This window comes from Lichenostomus cassidix, chromosome 5, assembly GCF_008360975.1.
Source record: "Lichenostomus cassidix isolate B80296 chromosome 5, HeHo_3.0, whole genome shotgun sequence".
Lineage (NCBI taxonomy): Eukaryota > Metazoa > Chordata > Aves > Passeriformes > Meliphagidae > Lichenostomus > Lichenostomus cassidix.
In genome coordinates, this window is record NC_139486.1 from 31,942,982 (window position 1) to 31,967,346 (window position 24,365).

A 24,365-nucleotide genomic window follows, 5' to 3' on the forward strand; every position below is an offset into this window, starting at 1 on the left:
AACCAAAACCCATATATTTTATGTCTTTGCCAAACTAGGAACAGCATAAACATTTTAAGAACAAGTAAGAGAGCAAACCTCCCTATTTTTCTTCTGAGGCAAGGAGGTTGTCTCAGTTACTTTCTGCCACTAACTTTATAATAGTTTTTAATTCCCTAGGCCTTAAAAGCAAAAATCACTTTCAGCATCTTTGGTTGCTCTTTTCCTTTTCCATGTTCTGTAGCAAGGACAACTAAAAAAGTGCATGCATTCAAAGTGTTGCAGTTCCTTATTATTATATTATATATCCCGGTTCATGTAATCAGAAGCACAGGAATCTGCATGCAGTTAAAAAGCAAGAAAGCCTTTACTCAGTTTAGAGAGACAGTAAGTTGATTTGACTGTGGAAGCTATAGACCAAAAGGTACACAACACACCACTGTAGCACATTTTTCCTTCCCTGCACTTATTTCTTGGTAAATCCATGCCTGGTAGATAAGAGACAGCTGCATGTTTGTAACTAGAAGCAAAAATGGCATTCAACAAGTCACACAATCCCACTGGGCAGGTTCCTGTACTTCTCCCTCATCACCAAGGAGTATGCCACAAGCCAAGTGGCAGATGCACAGGAAATCAGATAGCCCAAACAGCATATAGTAAGCATAAGCATACCAGCTTTCCTGCACCAGGAACAAAACATAATCACCCTCATGTAGAAAGCTTTACGGTAAAAAGACTCATGGTTCAAAAAATAATGTCTTGATGATAGGAGAGTATTGTAGCGTTTGCATTTTTCAACCACTTTCTGCACAATGTGCTCATATGTAAAATGCAATTGAAAACAGCTGAGTAAATATTGATTCTAAGAAATTTTGCTTTTAGAGAAATTAAAACAATTCTAGAAACAACAAACAAATTACAAAAACATAAAATGATACAGCTACATGTAAAGCAGAAAAAAGTTAATATTTTGCAGTTTGAAATGTATACTTGCAATTGCCATAGCTAAAATATATTTTTTAATGAAGCTTCCATTTAAACTCAATTTATGGTCAATGATGTACACCACTGCACAAAAAGGAAAAAAAATCTAATATTTCCCCTAGTAAAAGACATGAAAGCACCAAAAGGCTCATGTTTTTCAAAAGAAAGTTATGTAAATGTATCATGCATTTGGTATACAGGTGACTCTGCTGAAGCTGAAGTCTGTCTTTTGCCCATGAAGTCAAAGTTCACATGTCACTCATAAGATCTGAAAGATTAATTTACAAAAAGTCTGTGTGATCACATTACAAGGTCAATGGCTTAAACACAAAGCACTGTGCACCCCAGTTGCTTGGAACTTTCTTTACTGCACTTTGGAATGTTTTTGCCCAGTTGCTTTGGTAAAAAAGAACAACCAAAGTTCACAGCTGTGTTTCTGATGAATTAATGATGACATTGTTGGTTTTAGAGGACACTACACTACTCTCAGTTATGTGGAATCACAGCTACTGAATCACCAGGCAATGACAGAGTCAAGTGTTTTATGTACCTCTTCCAGGCAGTTGGAGAAACCTATTTATTCATTACTCTAATGATTCAGATAGAGAGTTCCTTTTGAAATACATTGAGAAAAGAACTGATCATATTGTTTGAAACAGAATACAGGAGCTTAGGGTGAATGACAAAGATTTAAAAATCATAACTGCTTTAACCAAGGACACTCACTGCTTAGGTTAACATGGATTTCCATTAGGCTTATTAACATTTCACACTTTTTAAAGACTTCCTAGATAGATGAGTGAATTATTCAAATGAAATGTACCAAGGACCAGATTGAAAAACTGTTTATATATCAAACTAAGACAAGTATAACACATGTTCATAGAAAGATGTACATCTCTGAAAACACATAGAGCAGCAGCAGTTTCCAGCACTATTATAATGCATAAGAGCCATAAAAGGAAACTAGAAGAAATGGAAGTTCCATGTATCTTCTTTTTTTATGCTAATGACAATAATAAAAACATACATAAACATCTAACCTGTTGTTTCAGACATAGAAGTGTATATAAATATGGGTTGGATACAGCTACAATCTGGAAAGATGATGCTGTGTAGTAGTACATTACAATGTGACCACATGTATGTATACTAGTGTGGCTGGCACAATTTGAGAGTTGTATTTAATTCCTAAAATGAATGAGTTTTAATGAAAAAAGCCACATAATGGATCTGAGCCACACCATTATATTCTATCCTTTCCAGAGACATCAGAAATTCATTTCTTCTGGAATTTTAAGAATGAATTGTTGTGGATCTGACTGGTCTGCCTGGCAGGAGACACAGTCAACTTGTTCTTGCCTTATGGAATCTATTCATGCATGTATCCCCTTACAGTACTAAGTACCACTTCATACAGGAATTATTTAAATGCACTTGATCCATTTGACACAGTCTATGTTTTATTTTATGCATTATTGGAAGAATAACCCTACATGGGTGAGTCATTTGTAGCTGTATGTGAGCCAATTTAATATTGGCTACTGGGAGCTATAGGCTGTCAGGCACCACAGTAAAAAGCTGTAAAATGGAACATGGAGAGAATAAAAAGGAAAGGGACATGACATAGGTACTTTTGAATTTTATCCTCTAATCACTCTTGGGAAAGAGGATTAAGGCACTTCAATCTCCCTCCTCAGAGCTGGAAGTGCTAAGCACAATGTCACAACACCTTGCACATTTTTAGGCATGGTCTCTTTGGCTTGGCTTTCTCCACATGACAGAGCAGTTTCATTGACAGCCGTGAACAGCAGTGCACCGAATCTATTCTACAGCTGATCATGGATGGATAGGTTTCTCTTAGAAGACCACACTTTTAGTTTGAAACAGTGGGCTATCAAAGAACTAAATTTGGTTCCTCCATCGCCAAATGAATGTTTGAACCATGAGATAAACAGTGTAGTTAGAAGAGCTCTTCTTTGTTTGAAAAAAAAATGTTTTTAAAGTGCCTAGATTTACAAAGCTCTTCTAGGTTTTAGATTTTAAGAAGACAAAGGCACCTGACTGGAGCCCACATAAAAAAAAACAAACTCCAGAAAGGATGAGTCCACAGACATTTGGGTTTTGAGTTTGGCTTTTTTTCCTTCTTATAAGCTAGCCTAAGGCTGTTCCCAGCTCAGTAAACTGGCTGCTCTGAATATTATTCTAAACCCACATAATCCTCATGCTGAACTGCAGAGAAAGCCCAGGAATTAACATACATTCACTTAATACAGCTTTAACAGACTTGCCCAAGGTGGGAGGGCAGAATGTGCTAAGCCACTGTACCTACCTCTCTTTCATGATGTTCCTAAGATAGAAATCCACAATTTGTTACCAAAAAAAAGAAAAAAGAAAGAAAGAAAAAGGCTCAATAATGAAAGGGAATCAGTGATTTAAGTCTCTCTCTCTCTCACTTGATTTATATCTCTGTGTGTGGAGTGGGGTAAGGATGTATGCATATACCCACTATGCACCTTAATGAGTTAATTACATAATTTACTGCCTTATTTGCAAAACTAAAAATATTGGGATGGACACAGGAAAAGACTGCAAATGAAACCAGTAAAAAATAATAAAGTATTAAGAATAAATTAGTAAGTGAAGTGAATGTGCAGAATGCAAATTCCTACTCTGCAGTATGTAATTAAAGAATTTTGTAAAATCCCAATATTTGTCTCTAGGACATGCAAAAAAAATCTGGATCACTCTATCTTCCAAAACCACAAAACAGACCCATATGTTCATGAAAGAAGCCATATGGAAAAAGAATCAATCTTTTAAAAATATTCAGGAATAATAACAAGACTCATCAAAGAATTCTAATAATTTCTATAATGAGAAACTTAAGACTTCTTTTTCTCATGACAGAGCAAAAAAGTTCAAGCTGAAGTATTTAAAAGGCTACTCTGGGGTAAAAAAGAAGTGGTGGATATTTGCTAATAAAAGCAAATATAATGAGATAAGAACTAAAAGGACAGCTTTCCCTCCCCAAATGAGGCCTCTTTATAACAGATGAGCAGTACTTGGTTGAAAGTTTTACCAGGAGGGAATCTTTTGGCTTTTGGACAGCTGTGAGGGGGCAATTACTGTATTGCCCATGCAAAAAGGGGAATCTCTAACAAAGTGAAGGAGTGAAAGCCTTGCCACACTCCCAGTGCTTAGATCAGGTTATAGCTACAGTATAAAGACATGCCTGCAGTTAGAGCACTGCACAAAAGGTGCCAACAGATCCTGAGAAAAGAACAGTTGCACAGTCAAGGAACTAACAATACATCTTATTAAATCTCTCATCCTAATACAAAAATGAACCTGATCCTAGATTTAAAAACACCTGTGGCTATTCTGAAGCTGCTGCAAATTAAAGGAGTTTAACCTGATAAATTTCAGTTGCTACTAGAAGTTCTATATACAATTTCTATCATGCAGGAAATAAAGACCAAAGATACTGTACCCATAAAAGGGTAAATTATGCTTACAATCCAATTTCTATTCCTAACTTTTCCATATAATTGTTTTCTGTTCAGCCACTTACTGTATCTCAGTTTAATCTATTTGAAAAAAATTATTATTAAAGGGACAAAACAGTTCAGCCAAAAGCATGACTGGAGAACTCTAAGTTCCTTTAATAAAATATATTATATGAAGCAAGAAAGAATACTAATATGAACAAACCATGCAATATTGTATATGCTAAAAATGAGAACTCAGACCTACAACCTTTTTGCACAATGCTGTGCAAAATGTGTATGTTTTTATTCATACAAGTGATCACAAAATTGAGATTACAACAAAAAATATATAGAATTTGAGAAAGCACAAAAATGGTCAATGAAGAGAAAACTGCATTCTGTATTTCTTCTGAAATTAGTCACAGTAGGACACCTCAAGTGATTAGATTTTACATTATTTGAACAGTAAAGCAAAGTATTTTATTGACAACCATGTAACAGTAAGATTACTGTAAAATATTGGAAAGAGAAAAACATTGATGAACAGAGCTAAAAATAAGAGGTGACATACCTCACAAAACTGAAGGAATGTTTAATTCCACCTCCTCAATTATTACTGCCTTCATTACATATTTCATACAATTTAGGACCATACTCTTATACTACCATTTTCTCTTCACTTACCTCACACAAAGAAAAATAACATAAGCAGAAAGTCTATGGTCTATTCATCAGCACACATTTTCTAATCTCTGCATATGTATTGACACAGACTGTAATCACGTCTGATTTATTAGTGCAGTTCAGTGACTCCTTTATCGCTATTTAATCCTGACTGCTATATGTCCTACAATTGCCAGCTATCTACACAGCACCTATTGCACAGTATGTCTGGCACTACAAAAGTACTGAACTGTAATTAAAATTACAGCATTACTAAACATACTAAAACCACTGCTAAAGATGAGTGCCAAAGGTAGCTTTCTGAAGGGGATTAGCTGGGACATTATACAGTACTACCTGATAAGAGCATTACATTTCAAGCATATGAACATTTCAGATAGAAAATATCACAAGGTAAAGCCAAGGCATACTGATAATCTCTCCGCACCTGCGTATTTCATTGTTCCTGTCATATAACTACTAGGAGTTTGAGCAGAGCCACAGACAATATCCAGATGTGAGATTATCTCATGCATCTCTTAATAGCACCAAGGAACTCACAGCCTATGAAAGGTAAAGGGCAAAAGAATTCAAAAAACTTCTTTTCCTTATTAATTTTGGCTTGTTCAAAGCATTGCTTGGGGGCAAGGTGCTTCAAAATCACTTCAGGGTGGTCCACTGCAGTTTAATTCTCCTGCTCATCACCCTCTTTGGCATCTACATATAAGAGAAATTCTCGTAAAGCGTTATTAAATTTGTTTGTATTTCCCTGCTTCAGAGGATTTTCTTCCTATAAATCACAAGACCTTTAGGGCTCATCTATATCCTCTAGCACCTTTATGCAGGGTATTTTCCAAAAAAAAAGATAAATATATCTAAACAAAATTCCACTCTCTATATTTTTAGACATGAACCTTATCCCAACCTTGCCAAAAGTCAAGGTTTACTATCACGTTATTCGTAGTTGCAATGTGAAGTAGGGTATCCATACACATGGTAACCAAAAACCTCATATTTATACTTTTAATGCATTTCTTCCTTTCTTCATAAACATTTAGAATACTGGGTTTTTCTGGTTTTGTTCAGTATGAAACAGTAAACCAATACAGTATATCCAATAAAATAACAAAAAATAAATAGCAAAATAATTTGGTTGAAAGAAGCTAGTATGAGTAGGTATCAAATACCAAGTCAGATTTCTTCAGAGATATGAACTCATTTTATCAAATACAGAATTATAGGACCATAGCATAATTAAGGTTGGAAGGGACCTCTGGAGATTGCCTAGTCCAAAGACTTTGCTTAAAGCAGAATCAGCTACTGCAGGTTGATTGTCAGTCAGGTTCCAACTCTCTTTGGCAATGAAGACTCCACAACCTCTTAGTCACCTGTTCTAGTGTTCAATCACTCTAAAAGGTTTGGGGGTTTTCCCCCTTATGTTTGAGAGGAACATTTTGTATTTTAGTTTGTACCCATCTCTTCTTTTTTGGAAGGAAAATATATGAAAATAGTGCCTACAAAGCATGATTAGTGAGCTAGTTTCAACCAATTGCATTTTGAGTCTAGTTAAATATCAATAACCCTGAAATACTTACAAAGGAGTGTCTGAAAAACATTCACACAATGCCTGGAATTTAGTACTCTTAACCAACACAAGATTTTAAAGCTCTTTCTTAAAAAATTCAAACAATATGTGCCATCATCAATAAGCACAAGGAAGACTATCTCAAATTTCATCTTCAAACATCAAGTTAATTAACTTTCCTTTACCAGTCTTGGTAAATCATCATAACAGTTTAACAACACATTGTTCACAAACATCTTCTTCTGGGCTTGGTAAAATCACTATTTGCTTGATTGTTCTAAAAAAGCTAAAGAACATCAGCCAGTTGCTGAGTTTCATAAGATGGTTAGCAACACAAAGGCTCAAAAAAACCAGACAAACATGAAAGAATGGATGAAATTCATCTGAGTTTTACACTGGAATTTGTTGTCAAGTCAAAAATTTACCAAGAACTATTTAGTACAAAACTGCTCTTTGTCCAATATATAAAATAAATATCTGAGTCTAAAGCTGTGTATGGATTGCCATCCAATGTGATGGCTGCTGTTTGTGAAGCCATAAACTATCACACATAAACTATCATACATAAACTATCTTGAAAACAGCTGTTAGAAGGAAAGCCATGGCAACAGAGAACCGAACATAGGCGAGCTATCGCGGAATCTGCTCCTGATCTGCAGAGAGCATGTGCAGTCCGTGGGGAATCTGTTCTAATGATGGCTCCATGATCAGTATTAGCACCACTGCCACGGTCATAGTTCGGATGTCGACTGAGAGACGGCAGAGGGTGATGCAATGCTCATATTCCTAATCTTGTATTAACCCATATAGAAATTGCATACTTCTGCTTTATCTCCCCACCCTCTTGGGACAAGGAGTTCTCTCTGCCAGTCTTGCTGATCACCACCCTCAAATATATTTTTTCCCCAGATGTTTTAGGGGCAGCTGATTCACCAAACACTTACTGGACTTGTGCTAAATATCATGTCAGTTCTCACAGCATACAGGCAAGAGCCACAGCCTCCTCCAGTTCACAGAGTTTCTTTCTTCAACCACAAAGAACAAGCCCCAGATGGCAAGTTAGGGAAAACTCCAGAGATTTCGAGTATGAGAGTCTAGACATACAACATCTGCACAATAAAACTAAATTGATGCTTGCTATATCCCATCATGAAATCCAAGTAAATCATAGAGCTCAAAGATTATTATAAGCATTTCAGTCTTGGCTAAAAACTCTTTATTTTATTTACAAAACTATAAATTAATACTCAATCGAGTCCTTTATTGTCCTTTTTGCTTTTCTTCCTATTGCCTTTTTCAAATATTAGTGCAAAAATGAAAAGTTTGTTTCACTGATTACTAAGTCTATGAGTTTTCTTTGACAATGAGAAATTTACTAGGTGTCCCTTAGCAGACCAAAAATCGGATTTAAAATTGGATTTAATGATTGGGGAAATACTGTTCTGTAGCAGAGTTACATTTTTTCCGAAGTGATTCAGTCTACAACAATAAGTGAACATATACAATAACATTATTAAGACAATTCCAGGTCTCAGGTTCAGTTAATGCTGCACAACCTGAGATGCAAAGCATTTTTAACTTTTATTGAGGCTTCATGACTGCTCGAAGCATCAAATCCATACTTAATGCTTTCAAATGAAGAGAATTAAAAATTGAATAAAAGATAAAATACATCAAAGAAAATATTTACTTGGTAATATTATACACACTGTTAATATACAATGAAAAATAAATTACACTACACAGTACCTGTTGATATACCTTCTTTTCATGAACGAATGCTTATCTCAATTCTCTTCCTTACTAACTAAGGATGTTTTACAGGCACTTCACAGATGACTCTTACAGGAGTGCCTTCAGATATAACATGATTGTATTCAGCATTTCACAGGTACAGATGTATTGATAATCTAAGGAAACTGTACCCTCCCCATGTCTTATTCAACATATCCACTCCAGGTCTTGCAATAACCAATTCTTCTGATGATTGCAGTTTCCCTATTACTACTGTCTGTGACTGCATCTAGCTCTAACTCTTATGAAATTCTGTGACACCTCCTCTTGCCTATATAAAAAATTAGACATTTTGAAAAGAAAATCACATAGAAGACACTATGAAAGATCTCCTATTCAAAGCCCTCTAGAAATATTTAATTATCCTCATGCCATTTCCAATTCAGCTTTTGTCTAATCTCTTTTCACACCCCTAGTGGATGTAGGTTACTTTAAAACCCAAGCTATTTATTGTTTTCTTAATATTTAATCCAGTTTTTTTTTTGTTCTTCAAATGAAGCACAATTTGTCTTTTCACTACAGAAACAACTTCCTTCATTCCACTTTGCAGAAGTGCGTGCTTGAAGACTGCTACCACACCCTCCCAAGAGTTCTCTCATTCATTTCTACTCACCCCAGGTCTTTTCATACTGATACAGTTATTTTATAGGTCTGTGATCTAGGCATTTAGATATTGTTTGATGCTCTCCTCTGCTCTCTCACCAAACAGTCCACTGCTCTTTCACTAAGCTTTGCATAACAGAATATGGGACTCTAACTGAGACCTAACAAACCTGCACAGAACAGAAATATATCATTTTTTATACATCACAGTGTTGGGGTAGAAGATACCACCTCAGGAACTGCTGAGGAGCTGAGGAGTTCCAATACAGCAGAACTCCACTGGTGGAAGCCATCTTAGCCTCCCCCCTGGAGAACACGATGGTTCCTCCCCAAATTATGTAAATCCCCCCAGCTGTAACCTAACCCTTGATCCCATGCCTTCCTCCTCCCATTGGTTGTGGTGTTCCCCCCGCCTCCTGTCCCCTGACCCTCCAGCCGTCCCTTTAAATGTAGACGGCTGGGGTGTCTCGTCCTCTTTTTGGCCCTGGAACCCTTCAGAATAAACTCTGGAACCTCCGGCTGACTGAGCGCTCTGAATTCTTTGTCTCTGGTAACGCACGAGTTATCCAACTCCGTGGGTGAGTGAGAATCTGTGCCTTACACCGGCACGGGTGTGAGAAGGGTCTTTCTGTACAGCACCAGGCAGTGCTGGCTGGAGTGATCTCTCGATAGCCTAGAGACACTTTCGGTAAACGCAGAGGCCTGGTTCCACCCCTCCTCCCCCTCCGCGTTATCACAGTATGATGGTTCACATTTTTTGCAACATGACTCAGGCAGTTTAGGATCTGCTATAAACATGAGCAACTTTCCACCTGAACAGGTATTGTCCTTTGTAATTGTGCTATTACTTCTAATCACAGCACCTTGATGAACTGTATCCAGCCTATTTTTGGACCATTTTTATAAAATACTCATTTTTTTTAAGATACTGACACATCTGTCAACTTCATGCTACCAAAAAAAAAAATAATAAGTATACTGGTTCATTTCAATTTCCAGGTCACAGATGAAAATTCAGAATGAAACTGAGCCAAGTGAAAAATCCCTTCAGAGTCATGTTTCACTGACTTTTCCACAATGAACAATTAATGTTTCTAATCTGCTTATGTAAATAGATTTGAACCCAACTTCAATCTACCACTTCTATCTAAATGGACTCTGCTACACTGGCATAGGAAGAAGTCCTTTTTCTTGATACTGTTTTTCTTGACAAATCTGTTTGCTGCTTCATCCTTGTTATTTTTCCCTTATTTTTAAAAAATAAGCACTGTTTTCCCATTCCCAGTCTCTCAGTAACCATTCTTGTGGCCATCTTTAATTTTGACTAAGAATATTTCTGAGATTTCTTCTTGCAGTAATTTAAGTCTGATGAGGCCCATCAAACAGATAATTTGAAAACACCCAGTATATGTAGAGAATCTACCCTACTTTTGGGGGGATTTTTTGCTATGGATAGAGATGCTAGTTCACTAATACTAGAAATAGTAAGGTTAGCACTTGTATACAATTTTTTTAGCAAAGAGTGATGTATTTAAAAAAAATTACAAACTTTGTCCTTAGAATTACTTAAAACAGGTTTGGTCCTCCTTTTAATGGAAGGATTTTCTAACATACAATGTTGCTTTCTTTGACATATCTCACTTATTTCAGTGCCTGTGAGGCTTAGCCTTTATGAAAATCCCTCTCTAAACTGATATTTTTCTTTAATATTTATCCACATTATCTTAATAACAGAAGATTGTTTTCCCTTTTTATATACTGTCGTAGTGTGTTTGAAATCAACAAATGAGTTTGAAGCCTTCTTTTGCCACTGGATTACCTTCACTTCTGACCTTTCACTTTTCAAATGAGTTTGAAAGTTAGGGGGGGTGGGAGGTTTGTTGTTTTTTAAAAAGCTTTCCTTTGAATCCTTATTCCCTTGAGAAGTTTAGTCCTATGAGTTCTCAGAGTCTGCTTCTTGACATCCACTGTTTCTATTTTGTTTTCTTTACTAAACATTGTGAGTACCATCATTTCACTGTCACATCAATCAAGTTGCTTTTCACTTAGCCATTCCTAGCTGGTTTCTCACTATTTAAAACTACATCTATAGAAACTTTCCAGCAAGTTGCTTTCATTTTCCTTCTAAAAAAAGAAAAACCAAAACACTATGACATTACTAAAAGGAAAACAGGTCACCAGTGAATGTTTGTTAAACTTAGTCTATTATATCTTTCTCAAAGGATATCTGGGTAATTAAACATTTTGTCACACCACCAAATCCGAGATTGCTTTGTTAACTGCTTACAAAATTCTGCATACATTTATTGATCTTCTCTGGTGATCTGTTCATTTTAACTTTATCTTGTTTTCCCTTCAGACTTTTATAGTTCACTCAATAACTCTAGATTCCTCTAAATTTTTGATATGTAGGCTTTTCTCTTCTGATTCTTTGGCCTGACTGGAAAAGGGTATACCCCATTACAGTAATCCATCTCTTCGCTGCCCTTCCTTGGACACACTCCAGCACCTCAAGGTCTTTCCTAAATTGAAGGGCCCAGAACTGGACACAGCACTCAAGCTGTGGCCTCACCAATGCTGGGTACAGTGGGAGACTCATTTCCCTGGTCCTGCTGGCCACACTGTTTTGATACAGGCCAGAATGCCATTCTCTTCTTGGCTACCTGGGCACTTGCTGGATTATGTTCAGACACCTGTTGACCAACATCCCCAGATTCTTTTCCACTGGGCAGATTTCCAGCCAGTCTTCCCCAAACCTGAAGCATGGCATGGGTTATTGTGGCCAACGTACAGGACCTAGCACTTGGTTTTGCTGAGCCTCATGTAAAGACTGTGCTAGAGAGATCCCTCAGCACTTTAAGCATATCAGTTTTTAATATACCACCTAAAATGACCAGATATTCTTTCTCTTTAAATTCTTCCCATATTTTCCACTGGAAGAGATATTTGCCCTCATTTCCTGCAACAAAGCTGTTACTGTGCTTTATTAAAACAACTGTGCTATAACCCTGCTAACATCTGTGAAGGGTTACATTTACTAGTTGGTTTGGGTTTTTGTTAAATGTAGTAAGTGACAGTAAAAGTGATTCAAAAGTGCCAGGCATTAAGCCTAAGCAAGATAGATGTCAGTAGGGCTTATAAGTTTCTAAAATTGAAAGAAGGGGGTAAATCTTTATATTTAAAACATTGATAAACATACAAATGCAGCAATGTGAGGAAAGCCAGTCCTATCTAACCTGGCTCCCATTTGCTACATGTTTTCACTCTCATAATGCTCCAGGCTCATACTCACTAGCAGGGCGACAAGCAAGTTTGATTTGAGTTTAAATAAAGTAAAAGTTGATTATAATTGGAGAATATCCACTACACATTTGAAATACCTGTACAACCCTTCATGTTTTTAAAAGCACTGGCAGAGTCTTGCAGCATTCCCTGCAACTACTTATTAAGAGATGTACAAGCATGCAAACATGAAGCTTTTTCTTTTCAAAACACAAAATGTCCACCACAATGGACTAACACCATGTAAACACATCTTTTTCCCTTCATTTAAGATGTAGACATTTAGAATAATAGGAATTATTTCTGTGAGAAAGGCAATAAATTCATGCAAAGTATTCCCAAATTCCAGTGAACATACTGAAATGGAGAAACATATTTCACACATATACAAGTTTGCTCTCAAAAAGAAAAGGAAATTTGCCCAAAACTGAAGAAGCAAAAATCTGTAAAATGGACAGTAACATAAATGGTAGCACACAATGCTCTCTTTGTTTATAGATACAAAAACATTATAGGAAATTAGGATAAATAATACTAAGCAATAAAATATTAAGTAATCATATGGAGCCTCTGCTCCTGTAAATATTATCCAGGATACCATTGGCCTTCTTTGCTGCCAAGGCATATTGCTGGCACCCATGCAGCTAGAACCCCCCCACCCCCATCCACCAGGAACTCCAGGTACTTTTCACTGGAGCTACTTCCCAGCCTGTAGGTCCTCAGAACTGTTGCTGGCAGTTCTTTCCTGAGTGAAGGACTTTACTTTTACCCTTGCTGAATTTCATAAAGTTTCTGTTGGCCCATTTTCCCAGCTTGCTGAAGTTTCTCTGGACAGCAGCTCTGCTCTCAAGTGTATTGACTTGAGAGATGCATCACCCTGTCTGCCCTCCCCCAATTTGGTATCATCTTCAAACTTGACCAAGAACACTTTTTATACTGTACTTAATAAACACCTATGTAAATAATGCTTCCCATTTTCATCCTATTCTATGGAAATCATTATCCAAGCTATGAATCCCATGACTAAGTAAAATCTAGACTCTCAAGAAATCATCCCTCTCATCTTCAGTTAGTAGCTAAAGTATGTTTAATATTCCAAAGTGATGAGATTTTATGCACTAATCAGAGCTTTGTATTCAGCTTAAACCAATTGTGAATGTTACAACAAAAGAACCTGAAGTTACATGCCTTCTCTGACTGGCTGGATTTCTGCCATTCATGTCTACTATTGAACACAATACCATTAATTGATGTCACAGTAGAAAAATTTTCCTCCCCTGGAGTCACATATTCTAGAGAGGCGAGCATTCAGGACAAATACCAAATTCAGTACCCAATTAAATGCTCATGGCAATAAAGACTGAAGGGAACAAGAAAAAATGTAGCTATATTAATAATCAGAGTGGTACTTCAAATACAAAAATATGTCTCTGTAGTTCACACTCTCAACACTTCCCCACAATATGAAGTTAGAAGTGACAATGGACCAACCCTTTCTCATTGAAGGGAACTTGGGCAGAAATAACAATGTGTGGTGCATTGAGAGCAATAATGCAAGAAACAACAGGGGTTGATGGATTAAAAACAGTTTGAATTTAGACAACAAAGAAATAGACAAAGATACCAAAACAATAGCTTTACTTTTTTTGTTAATATATTTCTTAAAGCATTATTCAGTGATCCATTGTGCACTACTTAATTCTTATTTCACTATAAAGAAAAGAATCTCATCAGGGTAGTATTGTGATGTAGAATTCAACAAAGCACTGTTAAGAGACATTGTCTATTCATCTCTGCCACCTGGCTTTAAATCCAGTCTTACTTATGGCAACTAAAAATGTCCTGAATTTAAAAGCTTTACAGACTTCCCCTCGTAGGGGAAAAAGTGATTCTAAGAAGGTATGGAGAGGAGGGAAAAGAATTTCCCATTCTGCCTCCTTTTCTTCAACAAAAGGAGAAAAATATCTTCAAAGAGATTCTTATACTCCCCTCTCTATCTTCTCTACAAAGAATAGTTTCTACAGTGACTAAAAATAAGAAATATCTTGCAGGAGACACAAAAGAGGAGGAACACACAGGGATCATGGAAGGAAGCTACATAAACTATAGGAGAAAACACAAAACATGAGACTGCACTAATGATGGAAAGATCTTGTAACAAAGGAATGGATGAGTGGGTTGCAGTGATCATAACGGTTTGATAACAACTCAAAAGAGGCCATCTCTATTACAGGGGAAAAAGTGAAAGAAAGCAAGAGGAAAAGAATATGATCCCAGAATAGGCTACCAGAAGTTGATGTGGGAAATACTAAGAAATACAACACAACCAAAATCTGAGAAACAAGAACCAAGGAAAAAGACAAAAAAGCTATTTTCCACTTCATCTAAACAGTTGATTTGCCTCAAAATTCTATCAAGGACAATGAATCAGCCACACCTCTGCTCATCATATAATTTAAAAAAAAAAAAAAAAAGAAAAAGAAAAAAAAAAAGAAAAAAAAGAAAAGGCAACTCATGCAAAAAACAAACAGCAAAACTGAAACTTTCAGAAAACAGTAAAAATGTTGAATGTTACCTTAACAGGATCATCTACTCCAAATGAATGCCTTAAGCCTCTTGTTACTGCTGTGCTCTACATAGAATAAGAAACAACATGACAAGTGGATAGAGATGTATTCGTATCCCCTTTCACTCTGGCTAGTTTACAATGCTTGTAACATGATAAAGTTATTTAATAAGCAGAGTCAGTAGTGTAACTATATTTATTATTTCTTCCTTTATGGCACATTGTTTCTTGGATGACTTCCAATCACAACATTCTCATAGATATTTCATACCTAGAATGACGTCTGAAATGTTCAGTAAGCATGTGTCCTCAGCCACAGAGAACTAGTCAAAGGAAAATATAGTGGATTGTTTGGGGTTTTTTCCCTCCAATGACAGCATTGTCTCCAAAAGTCTTGTTCTTTATTTAAGGGAACCTAAAAAGTACTCCTACTCCTGGACTTAAATCACATTAATTCATTGAGCATGATTTATGGACATGGTAATATACTCATTGTACAAAGGCAGAAATAAACTAGTAAAATTAACTTACTTCCTTGAGGAAAAAAAAAAAAAGCCAAACCCCAAAATCTATGGAAGCAACCAAAGGAGGATAACTCAAACTCGAAAAAGAAGGCAAGCTGGTAAACAAGCAAGTACTCATGTTCTGACCTGTGTATAGGGTTCTAAACAACTTAGTCAGTCCCAATAGAATCATCATTGTCAATTACACAAAGAAACAGGTCAAGAAACCAAGTGTTTTAACCCTATATAATCAGATTTACAAAAACTAATTAGGCGACTGAATTCCAATTACTTCAGCGTGAGCTCTATGATTTCATTATTCAAAAAAAATCTGCAACCCCAGAAATCATATTTCCCCCTTTGAAACAGTGTGGACATCTCACTGCTACTTCTTCAGAGGCATGAAGTGTTTGACTTTAGAGAAAGAATTGGCACAACTTAAATATTGTTCTCCCACACCTCTACTCTGGATGTTTGTAAAAATTAATTCTCCCAACATGAAAAAACAAAAGGAGTTGTTAATTCTATTTCCTAGAGATATGGAATTTTTCCCATTGCTAAATGTCCACAACAAATTAACACTGTGATTTCTACAACCAGAAGACTGTAGAAAAAATGAGAGTGAAGATTCCTGTGTTTGTCCAAATTCTAAGTTACATTTGACAATTTCCTTCTAAATTTAAAAAACACCTTTATGAATTGTATATTTATATGGTGCACTTCTGAAGAGTAGTCAACAACACAACTTGCCAGTCTTTTTTTTTTTGCCTCTACTTGTCACAAACAAGTGCTCAATTAGACAATTGAGGACATCAAATTTTAAATTAGGTATTTGTTAACATTAAAATGGTGTTCAATTAAATATTTTTAATGTTAGTAACATTACTAGAAACTGGTCATAACTCTTCACCTGACAACTCAAGTATTTTATTGAAGAAGAAGATTAAGAGTTAATTCATTATAAAAATAAAAATGGTTCACTAAAATCTTCAAATTCAGGGGATGCAGTCACAGAGTTCATATTATTCAAAATCCACACCAGTAAAGAAACAGGATAATTGCTATTTCACCACAGTGTATCTGTTTCAAACTGAGTAATGGCTTAAGGTTCTTTACATTTATTATTTCTAACGTATTCATCTTATTACAATATTTTTCCCCACAAAGAAGGCTAGCAACTAGGAAATAATTACAAAATGCTATTAATGAAAGAAGTGTCAGGGATTTTGCTGGGTAAATACAAACTATCATCTCCTTAAAATAATGATACATGTCCAGCCCATGAAAGATTATAAACACACTGCTTATCTGTATTACAGTTATTAATGGAAGTCAAGCAACATTTTGGTTCATTGCTGTTTTCAGAAGTGGCTGATATTTAAGTCTTAAGAATAATGTTTTTAAATTTCTTAATAATAGATAAAGCTATATCTTTCAAGTTTCTGAGCATTTCCAGTTTCTGCTGTCATCAACACAAGCAAAACATACTCAGCAACATGTTGCAATTTTAGTTACCCTACATATCTAAACTTGGTAAAGTCATAGGAAGTATGCGTGCACATAATGAATGCTTATAAACAACAAATACATGAAACAAAAAATATAAATAAGATGAAAAATTGAATTATTTAAATCTATTACTTCTATTTTTTCCTTTAAGAAGTATATTTCTCCAACAAAAGATTAAGCTACCTTTCTTGAAATTAATCCTGCAGCAGATATACTCCTTACAGCTATGTAATTTAAGAAACAATATTAAATCTTAACAGTAAATCACCTTCAATATTTTGCATGCCTTTAGGTATTGAATTTTACATCTGCAGTAAGGAAAAAAAGACAACCGTCTTGCTATTACTCAGCAGGATACAGATTCCTTTTTGTAAGTGGAATTCCAGACATTCCGTCTGTTTCCCATAAAAGTAGAAAATAGTTGGTCTTAAAGTAGAACAGTAATAGTGCATTTAAATAGTGCAGGTAGAAACCACATCCAGCCAAACAATACACCACAGCAAAAAGTTTTATTCCTTTATACAAAATTCATGCATATGAAGCATTGCTTAAGCAATGCTATGATTTACATATTAGAAGGCTGATGTTCCCTGAAAGGTAAAGAGACAAAACATACTTTTTAAAACCAATTCTACAAAATTATTAAATATAAGAAACAACTATCAAAATGGAAAAAAGGAATATCTATCCTGTTTTCACTGGCTCTTTTCACAGCCAGCCATCTCAAGGCATAATAGCTACCTTGCCATGTCTCATCTGGTCATGCAAAAAACTCTTTTCACATGATTAGAGTTATGCATCTAATTTATTATGCACACACAATGGGCACTTTCCTATTGTGAAAGCAAATCTCCACGTTACTATGGTAAAAGCAGTAACTAGATATGCAAAGAATAATTTGCATGAGAAAATGACTCTGCACACAGCCTGTGTGCACTATGCACAGTTTCATTGATACAACAGTGTTTTGAAAATTTAGCCCTGGTTTCTACTGCCTAACTTGGCAAGACAGCATCTAAGCAAGCACACACATCTAAATACACAAGTATCTGCACAAAGGCCATCTAACAATAATTTTTAAATCACATAAAAGTCAAACTTCATGGATAGAACCATGATAATATTTCTGCCCACCTTTTAGTGTAACTGGAGAAAGTTCATAGCTTTAACTGCCATAAAGAAAATGCAAAAAAAGTATTCCATTTACCAGAAAACTGCACTTTTATCCTGAAAACATGCATTTTTGCTATGTTAAGAAATCTCTGAAGTGGTCAAGACATTTTGTTGAATTATTTATTAAAACCATCTTATAAGCATAGGCCACAATAATGAGTTATGTTACTTTTCTGCTGCTTCAATAATTTCCAGTAATGCAAATTACAGGCCTCATCCTAAATAAATACAGGACAAAATTAAATTATAAATATTTCTTTTAATTCACATTACAAGCATGGACCTGCAGGATCAGACCTCTATACTATGAATTTAAGTAAAGACAGATTAACAAGATCATAAAATATTAAATAAGTAGACCTTTCTTTTTGTAGTTGAACAGCTTTAAGCATGCACACCTAATTATGACAAAGGCACTCAATTTACCCCTTCACAGTAAATGCAAGTATATAATTAAAATATCTATGAAACTTTACCACCATAAAAGCATCTAAATACATAAATACTGACCATATATTTTAAATAGAACTATTAGGTTGGTTCTGAAGAAGGAAAACAATTGAAAACAAAAGTGAGGAGATGGTTACGTCTAGAAATATTATTATATGTCTTTCATATATGATATGAAAGAGAACTCTATAGCATTTCTCTGAAGGAAGACACTTTGAAATCCAATATGAATTCTTAACACTTAATCACCTTCACTGTTTAGTCTACTTGTCACACTAACAAAACCTCACTTATAGCAAGGTTTCCCATTTTATTAAAACTGTTGTGCAGGTATATGTCAATACAGCACAGTCATAATTAAAGGATGCCAAAAGCTAGAGATGAGCTACTGACATTTCAGACACCCTAAGCCAAACTATCATCCTGCTGTTATAAACAATAAGAGTAACACATTTGTTATGTGTATACATACATTCCACTTCCACAGAAAATAAGCCTAGGACATTTCCTACTAATTTAGTTTTTGTATAGATGGCCCTGATAAATCTGTCAGAATGAAAAAAATAAATATAGTAACTCAAGATGTAAACTATTTCTAACATCATCTATATAGTAATAGCTTTAACAGTTCTTTGACCAATATTCCCTTTTTTCCAACAAAATCAGTAAGCTAAGTTTTAATTCTGAGAAAATTAAAACATACAAAACAGATACTGTACTGAGCTAAAGAATCAACATTCATTGCATTCTGTATTGCACTGCTGTTTCAGCCTAAAAGTTATATTTTGAATGGCTAGTTCCTTTTTCTTACTGCTTTGCACAACTGATGTATTACTAATGTTCAAACACTAAATATGCCTTTTGACTTATCACAGTATTTTATTGTATTGGTAACTTTACTAGTTAACAAATGTAATTCAGCATCAAAGCAGAACAACGAAGGTGGTGAAGGATCTGGAGCACAAGACCTACAAGCTGCTGAGGGAGCTGGGGTCATTTAGCCTGGAAAAAAGGAGGCTCAGGGGGACTTCATTGCTCCCTACAGCTACCCCAAAGGAGATTGCAGGCAGATGGGAGTCAGCCTCCTCTCCCATGTAACTAGTGATAGCACAGACGAAAGGGCCTCAAGTTGCACCAGAGGAGGTTTTGATTGCACATTTCTTCACTGAAAGGGTGGTCAAGCATTGGAACAGGCTGCCCAGGGAAGTGGTTGAGTCATCACCCTTGGAAGTATTCAAATGATGTATAGATGTGGCACTCAGGGACCTGGTTTAGTGGTAGACTTGGCAGGGCTGGATTTGGCTCACTGATATTAAAGGTCTTTTATAACCTAAATGATTCTATGAAAACCTTCCTAGTCAAAACCATACTATACATGGAAGAAAAAACAATTACTTTCTTAAATTTATTTCCATTTATTTCAGAACTATGTATCCAATGCTTTCTAGGTGGAATGAAAACATTTGTGATGTTTAGACAAATGTTTCGAACAACTTGTACGCTGTCAGCTCACTACAGAAGTCCAAGATACAAGACTATTTCTATTAGCCCTAGCTGCCTATTCCAAAATTCTTTCTTAAGACTACTGTGCTCAAACACAAAATATCTACAAAGAGGAAGAACAGTAATGTTTTAAAGAAAATTAATTCCATATGCAATATTCTTCCTTAAATATGTATCCTGATCTTTCTCTGTCACATTACAAAAACATAACAAAGAATATGGCTCTTGATTCTCCAGCTTGAACATTTATGATAAACTTTGTTCCAAAACCCATAAATATTATAGCTCATTAAACAACTGGCTAGTTTACCTGTAAAGACTATTATGCATGTATATTCATATCTAAAAAATATGTTCAAAAGAAGCAATAATTCTGAATGACTAATTTACAAAGTTGTACAAAAGCCTAAGAAGCAGCAGAGTATCAGGCTATTTTCCTTCCATGCAAAGAGACAGTCAAGATGATACTCCTTTAAAATCTATGCCACAGGTAATAAATTCCATTTCATTCATCCAAGATTTAGGACAGGAAATAAATGCTGAAGGAAATTACCACATAAATTACATTCCTTGAAACTAGATGGGCCTGAGAATGAGAGTTCTTATTTTATCCAAGCTGTAATACTCATCCTGTTCTCAAAATATAGAATAACAGTATTCTGCTCAAAATGAAAGGACATCTCTCCACGTTCTAGTTCTTCAGAAAGTAAATTACTAAAAAACAGTCTAACAGACTTTTCAATTTTACTAAAGGCAGTAATGAGCATAGATTATGACTAGTTTTAGTTTAGACCCTTTAACAGCCTTAAGACTAACGGGCTCCTTAAACATCTCAAGTACAAACTAAGAAACCTCATGAGGGGCTTTTTTTAATATGTTTTAGGCAACCTGATGCTCAAGCACAAACAGCATTCCAGAGAGCACATGAATCCACATGCAGGACTAAGTGGATTTCATTTAGTTGAATGTAGCCTTTCTTGCAATGTACACTTGTTTATATAATATCAGGATTTTCTAAAGTGACTGGTCTTGCAATGATTTGAGCACTTATATGTATCTTCTCTGAAAGAGATGCAGTGTTGTAATAGAATATGAATTAGCAGATTATTCAGGGGAAAAAAAAAATCTTAATTACCTAGGGAAAAAAATTAATATTGGACTTCTAAGTTATCTTATACAAGTAATCTCCCTCTCTGAACTTACCTGACATTTGCCTAACTCCATCTACAGTTAAAACCTTCAGAGTGTGGCAATCTGCATAAGCCACTTGGCTTTCTGTACACAGGCATCCTGTGAAAGATCTGGCAGTACACAGAACTTTGGGTAGAGTTCCCCTTTCTTAACAAAAAAAACCTCCAAAGGCTGAAAGAACACCAGCTTTCAAAATTATGATGTCAGTACTATGAGAAATAGAGCATTTTTTTGTTTTCATTACCGTCTCATTATTTGCAGACTGCATGTTTTGGTGCCAAAGTAATACTTATTAGTCCATCAAGTTGAAACACACGTTAATTGTCTTCAAGTATTTTGCACTAGACAGCTATGCAAGAATGATTCAGAATACATTCATACAATTTTACTTCAAACCAAGTGTACCTTTTTTTTCTCATATTTTCTTGCAATAACAAATATCCAAAAATTGAATACTTTTTCTCAGATTAGAAACCATTTGCAATTATTAGCTGTGGCTGACAACTGCTGTTATGCAGATAAAGCAAACTCATTGCAGGGTGCATTCATTTCACAAAATTGTATTAACTAGACTGTAATTTAAATGTTGTCCTATAGAGAATGTTTAGCTAGCTCAAGCCAGACAGATTGTTGAAATCACTAAATTCAAAATTTAATGATTTCAAAATTTGCTATACCATAAATCCCTCAAAAAATGGGATTTTTCAATTTAGCACATTATGTTGTTCTTATACCATATTACTTTGTTAGCTTTCACACTCTTTTAAAACGTCTTTTAAAGACATTAGCAGCTTTGTTGTATCAAAGAGCTGGAAGTCATTTCCATCCTTACTTTGTTTAGCTAGTTTCCTTTTGTCTACGTCACATTTGGACATACTTAGAAGAGTGTAGGCTTTCTTCAGGCAACAATTTTTCTCTTTTAGTGAAAAAAAAACCTAGTAAGGCCTAAGGATATATGGAGATGAATTAACACAACTTGACTGTTCCCTCTAGCTTTCACCAGCACATAAATAAGTACACTGGATTTCTGCATGAGACTCTGGTATCCTGTACTGGAAATGCACATCAACATAACTTAATTTAACCTTACTGAAAGTTTGTATTTATTTGCAGTTAGCAAATCTCCACATCACCTGGCAGTTCATAGTTTCAAATACATAATCGTGAGGTAAACCACAGAAATTGTTTTAAATTCACAAGATTAAGAACAAATTGAATTACAAAGTGTTTGCTACATGCATATTGTGTTCCAGAAACAAAATTAGAGAAAATTATAAATCAGGATTAAAATTGCACATTAAAATCTTTTGTCCTCACAGTGCATTTTGTTTTCTGTTATTTGCCTGCTCAATGGAATTTATAAAGTAAACTCCACATTCAAAACTAACTAAACATAAGAGGCAAAGCTGTGATCTACTTTGCCCTGCTTAATATGGTTAGTCCACTCACACACTATGAAACTCAAAGAAAAGCACTACAGATAATAATAAACAGAATACAAACAGAAAGCATGACAGAAAGGAGAGAAGAAAAAGCTAAAGACTCAAGAGCCCTTTCCAAACACATAATCCAGTATGTAGAGTTACTGTAACAGGTTCTACCTATGTCTTAGATAACTACATCAAAGAAGTATTATATTTGAAAGTATTTTTTTAAATGGAATAACAGTAAAGTTGTGAATTAATAACTTTAAGACTGAAGTATGGAATTGGGATTCAGTTTTTCCACAAGCAGTATTAAGTTTGACAACACTTTAACATATTTTTCCCCACAAAATATTACTGTCCATGTGTTTTGGTTGAGTTTTGGGTTTGGTTTTTTTGGTTTTTTTCCTCCTCTGTGGGATTACTGGGAGGTCAACTGTGAAAGTACAAGTATGATTTGGTCTAATCATTTTCTACCTGGCAAAAATCCAGATAATAAGTCAAGTAGTATAATATAATTAGTAGCTTGGAGTTGTTTGGTTGTATGCATTTGCTTATGAAGCCAGCTCAACAGTTTATCAAATTTAAGTAACATGTCTCTATTGATTAAGCAAGGTCTTTCCTTCCCATACTGTCAGCACCAATTACTTTTTTTATCCACTGTCACCTGTGTTCTCAGATTATACCTGTCAAGCACAGAAAATACCCTCAGGAAGGTCTTACCAAACCAGACATTCCAAGCTTGGCTGCTGAACTAAGCATTTACTGAAAGGTCTGAGTATCAAAACCAAGTAGTAACTTCAGCATTCAATATTAAAATTATTCTGCTCAGACAGATCTCTATGACCAGTCATACTACTCTGTGACTTCGCAAAAGTTTCTGTGGGATTATGGAAGGTCTTAATTGATTTAATGTCTTAAGAAAATGCAAAGGGAAGAGCCCTGATGAAGGTAATTATATAGCAGGAATTAATAACAATGAATAGAGTAGATACAAATACAGAAAATAATTATTTAAATTTAAATTTAAATTTATAAATTAATAATTTGTATTAAATGTATATTAAATTCAATACTATCTGCAGAAAAGGTTTAAATAAATGAGAAAAAAATAGATTCTTCAAAACAGAAAAAGTATTTAATGCCATGTTCCATCCACTTAGTAGATTGGAGGTGCCCCTTCTCCTTCTTTAACGTTAAAATGTGTGCAATATGCTCACAGAAAGATTACCCCAGTATTTAACAGCACAAATACTTAGTATTTCAAAATCAAGCTATTCAAATAAAAGCTTATTTTTGTGTAGCACCTTTGTTTCTAAAGGCCACTGAAGTGCTGCATGAAACTACCTAAACTGTCAGTTAGAAAACTAAGTCAATTAACTGTTGAGCAAAGATTGTTGAAGGACAGGGAAAAAGAGGAAAAGGACCCAAACCAAACAACATACCAGCATAAAAAGAAATACCTTACACCAAAGAGGAGTTTAAGAAGGAATAATAAAACTAGCTGAGCTGGAATTTGTTCTGACATTTGTGTTCATTTCTACAGTAGTTAAATACAATTCTGATATTTAAAGATTAAAATTTCTATTATTTCAGTTATGTTTCACTGTTTACACTGCTACTTTCATGACAAGAATGTAAAAGGACATCCATCTGCTCTACTTG

General features: G+C 35.2%; 1 protein-coding gene across 2 annotated transcripts in view; it reads right to left on the minus strand.

Moving 5' to 3' along the window:
- The window catches only part of FSIP1 (fibrous sheath interacting protein 1), a 70,718-nt gene that overhangs the window by 14,103 nt on the left and 32,250 nt on the right, over window positions 1-24,365 (minus strand). The window contains exon 11 of one of the 2 annotated variants that reach the window (XM_085062076.1): window positions 14,957-15,013. The exons of the other annotated variant lie outside the window; for it this stretch is intronic. Coding sequence (XP_084918202.1) covers window positions 14,957-15,013 — 57 coding nt within the window. The remainder of the gene's footprint in view (window positions 1-14,956; window positions 15,014-24,365) is intronic. 2 annotated transcript variants of the gene reach the window in all.